At 41.0% G+C, this 7733-nt stretch overlaps 1 protein-coding gene across 1 annotated transcript; it reads right to left on the bottom strand.

The window, feature by feature from the left end:
- Positions 1-2541: 2541 nt before the first annotated feature.
- Positions 2542-4832, bottom strand: LOC125583873 (galactan beta-1,4-galactosyltransferase GALS3). The gene is made up of 2 exons (XM_048751403.1): positions 3418-4832; positions 2542-3056 (listed from the first exon to the last, which is right to left on the bottom strand). Exons 1-2 carry the CDS (start codon positions 4557-4559, stop codon positions 2711-2713), a joined length of 1488 nt encoding a protein of 495 aa, XP_048607360.1. The 5' UTR covers positions 4560-4832; the 3' UTR covers positions 2542-2710.
- Between the last annotated feature and the right edge of the window lie 2901 nt (positions 4833-7733).

Raw genomic sequence — 7733 nt, 5'->3', positions numbered from 1 at the left:
AAGAGTGACTAAGTCATATATACCAGCTCCTAATGCACCAATCAGAATTGATGTTCAAGAGGGACACAATCAAGTCGCTACAGAGTCTAGACAACATTTGAAACGTGGTAGACCAATAGGTTTCAAAGATAAGAACCCTCGGAAAACTAAGAAAGGTGAAGAGAATGAAACCGAAGTTGTTGAAATCCTAGACACGACCGCGGCCGTTCCTAAATCATGGGACTTAGCCGCGGCTGATCCCAAAACCCTAATAGCGATCGTGGCCGATCATGAATGCTTAGATGCGGCCGGCCCTGATGTATCTAATACTGATTCTTGGGACGCCAAGATTCAAGGTACTGAAGGTCCTGATAATAATGAGATCTCAATAAACTATGTGTCGTCTGGGATACAATGGAACAGAAAGAATGTCGACATTGATGATATATTTGCATACAAGGTAGCACTTGAACTTATGGATTTAAACGAGGATCATGAACCCACGTCTATTTATGAGTGCACTCAACGATCAAATTGGATCAAATAGAAAGAAGCTATAAACGTGGAGTTAAATTCTTTAACGAAAAGAGGTGTTTTCGGTCCTATAATCCGAACACCATATGATGTTAAACCAGTTGGATACAAATGGGTCTTTGTGAGGAAAAGAAATGAACATGGTGAAGTAGTGAGAAATAAAGCACGGCTTGTTGCACAAGGATTCTCACAGAGACCAGGAATCGATTATGAGGAAACATATTCCCCTCCGGTGGATGCTACTACTTTTAGATTCCTGATAAGTCTGGCTATAAGAGAGACCTTAGACTTGTGGTTAATGGATGTTGTAACTGCATACTTATATGTTCCACTGGATAATGAAATATATATGAAAGTCCCAGAGGGTATTGAATTGAAAAACAAAGAGAGTTCTCGAGAACAACATTGTATAAAGTTGAATAAATCACTTTATGGATTGAAACAATCAGGTCAAATGTGGCACAATAGACTAAGTGAGTACCTAGTGAAAGAGGGCTATAAGAATGACCCGATCAGTCCATGTATTTTCATAAAGAAATTCGAAAATAAAGGATTTGTGATCATAGCAGTGTATGTTGATGATCTGAATATCCTAGGAACCTCTGGAGAGATTTTCCAAACAGTTGAATATCTTAAGAAAGAATTCGAGATGAAAGATCTAGGAAAAACAAAGTTTTGTTTGGGATTACAACTTGAGTACATTAAAGATGGAATCCTTGTGCATCAAATGGCATATACAGAAAAGGTACTCAAGAGATTTAACATGGCCGACTCACACCCTTTATCCAGCCCCATGGTCGTGAGGTCCCTCGGCCTGGACACTGATCCCTTCCGTCCCAAGATGGACGATAAAGATGTCCTTAGTCCCGAAGTGCCATATCTCAGTGCCATAGAATCTTTAATGTATATGGCTAGTCACACGACCAGATATATGTTTTGTCGTGAATCTATTATCTAGATTAAGCTCTTGTCTAACCCAAAGGCACTGGAACGGGATTAAATATGTTCTTAGTTATCTGCAAGGAACGAAAGACTTGAGTTTATTTTATATTAACCAAAACAAAAAAGGTTTAGTTGATTTTGCTGATGCATGTTATCTTTCGGATCCACATAATGCTCGATCACAGACAGGCTATGTTTTCACACATGGTGGAACGGCCATATCAAGGCGTTCCATGAAGCAGACAATCGCGGCCACATCTTCAAACCATTCGGAGATCTTGGCTGTTCATGAGGCCAGCTGCGAGTTGTTCAGAACAGAGGGAGTAATGCGTGTTGTACTCTTTTTTCTTCACTATTGTTTTGTCACACTGGGTTTTCCTGGTAAGGTTTTAATGATGTAACATTTAAAGCGTATTACAATCCTTGTATGGTTATGGCATCCAAGGGGGAGTGTTATAAATCATATTGTGGATGTCTATAACCGGTCCAGTTCATAACCGGTCCAATACTAGAGAGAGAGATAGAGTTGACCATGAGGAGAGAGAGAGAGAATCGATATTTTGCATTTTCCTTATTAGATTATGATTTATACTCTTTTTATATTTGTATTTCCTTTCTTTAGTCTTTTTATTATTCTATGACGGTGTAATTCTCTATATATAAAGGGTTATTTATGTTTATGAATAATATAAAAACATAGATTTTATTCTTTAGTTTCACGACATTTATATCATTATTGAACGGTGACAAAAAAAAATATGATTATTGAACACCTTACACCTGTAATCACGAAAAGTGGGTCCCCAATGTTCTCTTCCTAAGTGGGACCCGCACGTTAAGGCCCATTCGGTGGTCGTCAAGAAAAGCCTAAACGCACGTTCCTCACCTCCAAAAGTAAAAAGCTATCTTCTTTTGTCGATGATATTAATACACAAACTATACAGTATTAATTTTCGTTATTGCATCCTAATAACTTTGTTCATCCGTTTAATCATGTCGACAAACGACAGCGATATCCATCTTCACAATTATTCTCACTAGTTTATATACTTAAAAGAGACATTTTCCCTATCCATACACAAGATATACCAAGAGTTTAAGCTGTACTATGAACATATACCCAAGTTGTGATACAATATAATGAAAGAATACACAAAATAAAACAATAAAGTAAAACATCTGCCCCATCTTTGATTAAGTTCTAATAAATCTTTCTAAAGACAAATACAATCACTATCCTTTTTTCTTTATATTCTCATTGCCGTGTCCTAAGCAACCGGTTACCGATCGTTCTCATCTCGAAAGTTTTCACAGCGAGGCCAACGTCGCGGATCGTAGTGTCCAACACATAAGGATTGTTCTCGAAAACAACTCGAGAGTCGTTGAAAAGGTGACGGCAAGGCTCACGGCGCTGAGAGATGGAGCCGTGGTAGTGGAAGTAACGGATCTTGCTCTCGGCCTTGTGGTATGTCTTCCCTTGTAAGTTCTGAGACATGTGGACACCCGTTGCAAATACATTACTCGGCTGGACCGCGTATTTGCGGTCACGTCTTGGAACTTTCTTGACGTCCCTGTATGCCATTTTCTCAAACCCCCAGTTCCTGGAACATAACATAAATTAGCATTTAGATATGAAACCATGTGATGCGAAACAAAAGCAACCGACATGAGAGACTAATAGGGAATGCACAAAGACTTTTGCAGGCCAAGTGTTGACAGAATCAGATGCCTACTTGTTCTGTGATTTTATTATATTCAAAAAGGGCCAATCAAATACTTGTGCTTTTATTATTCTAACGTTACTCAACACATGGGTTTTGGTTAAAGTGTCAATCATTAAACCGACAAATCACGAGAAACGAAAAAAACCAGAGTCATCTAACAGCTTGTTCTGTCTGAACAATCGAAATCTAGTTACTAGTAACTTTTTAATCTGAACTAATGTAAGATTATAAGTTTTACCTATAAGTTCTCGCCGGACCATCACCGGAGTAACAAATCTTACTACTCATCGGCATCTGCTCAATAGTAAACTGAGAATATTCCTCCAAAGATTCCATCACCGACTTAATCGTCTCTTTCTCCGGAACATATATAAACTCATCAACATCAAAGAAGAACATCCACTTCGCCGCGAACCTATACCTATGCAAGCAATCATTCACAACCATGAACTGATTATGATAATACCCGTCGAACCGCTCTTGCTCCCTTATATCATGCACGGTCACTCTCCCTAGCTCGATCCACGGCCTCAGAACCTCGAACACTTCGTCGTGGATCCCTCCGGCGTCGTGGAGCACGAAATGCGACCGTTCTCCGAAGAACCTCACGTGGTACGCGATCCATTCTCTGACTCTCTGCGGGCTTAGGTTGCCGTAGAGAGACGAGCCGCAGTATAGGTAGTCGTACTTCTTCTTCGGGGAGCTGTAGAGGGTGAAGTCGACGGAGTTTGGTGGTTCCGTTAGGACGGGGATTGAGTCGGTGAGGTTACGGTCGGGATCTCCGGTGGTTGCGTGGAGGATGAGGTTCCCGCCGACGGCGGTGGTTGATGGGAAAGTGCAGTTGACGACGACTGTTGTGTAGATCCGTCCGTATCCCCAGTCGGTTAGGATTTTAAACCCGAGTGTTGAAACCGGGTCCTGAGTCGGGTCGAGAGGGACCCACTCGCAGCGGTAGGAAGGATGGCCGTACACGTGGAGGGGTTTTGACGATAAGCCGATAACGGCGAAAGTGTTGACGCCGCCTCTGTAAGCGCTCATTGAGATGAAGTTGTAAGCTGCAGAGCCGTAGCCAGTAAACGTCCGTTTAATAACGCCGTTAGCTAAAACTCTTTCTAGCTCCGTCGCCGTCTTCTTCTCGGGTAAGACTTCCGTTGTGGTTGTGGTGTTAACGGGAACGGCGGAGGAGAAGCGTGAGATGCAGAAGCGGAAGTCGGAGGTGGAGAGTGAGAATGAAGAAGGTATGAAAGGTAAGAGAGTGGCTAAAGTGAATATAACAAGCAACGCCATGAAGATGAGCTTTAGCTCTGTGGAGAAGTTCCATATGAGGCTGACGAGGAGCTTCTTCTCCTTAATAGGGTGTTGCTCTTTGTCTTTGACCATGGTGAGTGATGTTCTATTCTTCAGTACTGGATCTGACTCGAGAGGCAGAAAAGATGATGAATAAAAAGGAATAAGAAGAAGAAGTGAATAGATTCGTTCTCTCAGTGTCTCTGTCTTCGCTCTCTTTCAACAAGTCGGCGAGTCGAGTCGCTTTATATTCTACACCATGTCTTTATACACCTGTTCTTCTTTGTCTTGTTACCAGCGGCTGCATTTGTTTATATGTGTTAAGTATTATATATACTTTTTAATGAATTTTGGAAAAAATGCAATTTCTATGATATTTCCCGGATTTACTAGTATTTTTATTTTAGTAAGGGATGTTTTTTTTTCTTTTTTTTTCCAATCTTTGATCTTAGTAAACACATATAGAAGGATTGGTGAAAACAACTTACAAAAGGTTACTAAAATTAGATAAAATTAGATAAGATTACGCAAACATTCATATGCAGAGACATTTTTAGCTACCAGTTTTTTTACTGTTTTCTTTTTAAGTACGAGTGTTTAATTCATGAACTTCACTTTCTTTTACTTAGAAAAAAAATGAAAATTAAACAGAATATGGTATATTTTTGGTGTGTGGTTTAGTATAATTTAAAACAGTTTGTTTTTAATAATAAATTACAGTCTAGTTATAGTTTATAGAAAAAACGCATAGCCATGTAGAATTTTAATTCGAGCTTTTGACATTATTTTTTTAATAATTCAAAATTTAAATTAGATTTAGCTCGGTCGAATATTCATATAAAGTATAAGATTTGATGACATTATTTATATTTCCAAAAAGTATATATTTATGGTTCTCTCTCCAAATAATCCTCTTTGTCTTTCCTAATGCCGTATTATTTTGACTTGCAGACGTCACAAAAGATGGAAGGAATATAGATGTGAATATGGGCTGCAGCGCGAGGTTTGGACCCAAGGTCATATTATTAACAATAATTATTTTCTGCTACTTATTATTGGTGTCGTTTCTAGTTATCATTACCTTTTCGGGGAAATTGTTTTTTAGGCAAAAAAAAAAAAAAATGATAACTATGTAATATTAAGCTAATTTTCTTTTTATACCATCTCTTTCTCTAATAGTAGTCACTCATGAAATACCTATATGAACTTATTGATATTTTTTCCAGTTCTAAAAATGTTTAAACCATAATTTCATACTGATAGAGGACGGAAGCTACGTTGCGTTAAGGAAGCGGGGTTGATCGACGAACAACAGGTTCAGACGATCGAAAGGGATGAAGAGTACTCCTCTTCTAACTATCAAAGCTCTAAAACTCAATATTCTTATTATCAAAAGCGTGTGTTGCAACGAAGTCGTAATCGACTATAAATAAAGCCAAATAATAATTGAAAAACTAACTAGATGTTTATCTCTAACAAAGCATGCTTATCTTAAATAAAACCAACACCAAAACCGTAAACGATAAGTAAACCCATAAGTGGCTTAAGGCCCAAGACATAAGAGATGCGCTGCATCAGGTCTCTCCCGGTGGGGAAGGCTTCGCCCACGAAGCTGCAACGGTGTTATCTCCATGGAAAGGCGTGAGGTGCTTCACATTGAAGACATCAGCCGTGCGTATATGCGAAGGAAGACGGACACAGTACGCATTTTCGTTGATGCACTCTACGACTTCAACTGGACCAATCTTACGAGCATGAAGCTTGTTGTGTTCCCGCTGAGGAAGACGATCCTTAGTGAGATAAACCCAGACTTGATCTTCGGGATTAAAACGAAGCTCGCGTCGCTTCACATCAGCCGCGGCTTTGTATTTGGTAGTGGACTGCTCCAAGTTAGATTGAGCTTGGCGGTGGAGCTTCGGCAAGTCTGTCACGAAATTGACAACTTCACCATGGTGACGAGTCTTATCTGGGATGGTCGCAAGATCCAAAGGGCACCTAGGAATGGACCCGTAAACTACCTGAAAAGGATAGAATCCCAAACTTCTGTTAAGGGCGTGGTTGTGCGCAAATTCAGCTTGACAAAGCTTAGTATCCCAAGACTTGATATTGTCTCCAACAAGACAACGCAACAGATCCCCTAAGGCGCGATTCGTGACCTCTGTCTGGCCGTCTGTTTGGGGATGGTATGCTCATATCCAAGCTAGTACCCAGAAGCTTCCTCAACGAACGCCAAAAATGACTGAGGAACCGAGTGTCCCGATCAGAAACAATAGACGTAGGCAACCCATGAAGTCTGTAAATCTCACGGAAGAAGAGGGAGGCGACATTGATTGCATCTGTAGTCTTCTTGCAAGGCACGAAATGCGCCATTTTGGAAAAGCGATCCACAATGACGAAGATGGAGTCGAAGCCTTGCTGGGTGCGTGGCAGACCTAGGACAAAGTCCATGCTCACATCGGACCATGGTTGGGTAGGGATCGGCAATGGTAAGTAAAGACCGGCGTTAGTTGTGCGTCCTTTTGCTTGCTGGCACACACGATAACGCTCCACAAATCTCTCCACATCTCTGCGCAAGGAAGGACAAAAGTATGTCTGAGACACAAGTTGCAGTGTCCTGTCCCTTCCCACATGTCCTTCGTTATGTAGCTCTTGTATGATCTGCAAGCGAAGGCTACATTGCGGAACACAAATCCGCAAACCTCGAAAAAGAAAACCCTCGTCGCATGTGAAGTTGGCGGAGATGCCTTGCCTCGCCTCATTGTATACACGACCAAAGAAAGGGTCTGTTGCATATAGGTCAGCAAATGATGCGAAACCAGTAACCGAGGTGCGTAAAGTAGTAAGCAAGCTATGCCGTCGACTGAGTGCGTCTGCAACTCTGTTCAGCTTACCCGCTTTATGACAGATGGAGAACGTGAATTGCTGCAGATATGAGATCCAAGATGCATGACGCGAGGAGACTTTAGCTTGGCTGTCAAGGTGCCGCAGAGCATCATGGTCTGTGTACAAGACGAATTCACGGTGAACTAAGTAGTGTTTCTAGTGTTTGATCGCTTGCACGATAGCGTAGAATTCAACATCATATGTGCTGTAGCGACCTCGTGCACCAGATAACTTTTCACTATAATACACAACTGGTCGTCCTTGTTGGCTCAAGATGGTTCCAACGCCTAACTTCGAAGCATCGCAGTGTAGTTCAAAAGTAACAGAGAAGTCAGGAAGCACTAATATTGGCGCCGTTGTTAACCTTTCCTTGATGAGATTGAA

Source organism: Brassica napus, chromosome C3, assembly GCF_020379485.1.
Source record: "Brassica napus cultivar Da-Ae chromosome C3, Da-Ae, whole genome shotgun sequence".
In the NCBI taxonomy this organism is placed as follows: domain Eukaryota; kingdom Viridiplantae; phylum Streptophyta; class Magnoliopsida; order Brassicales; family Brassicaceae; genus Brassica; species Brassica napus.
Note: the sequence above shows the minus strand (reverse complement) of the source record. Positions and strands in the feature narration are given on the sequence as shown.

Coding starts and splice junctions, on each gene's coding strand:
- LOC125583873 (XM_048751403.1), bottom strand. CDS start 4,559: ATGGTCAAAGACAAAGAGCAACACCCTATTAAGGAGAAGAAGCTCCTC. Junction 3,057..3,417: donor GGTCCGGCGAGAACTTATAG/GTAAAACTTATA, acceptor GTTATGTTCCAG/GAACTGGGGGTTTGAGAAAA.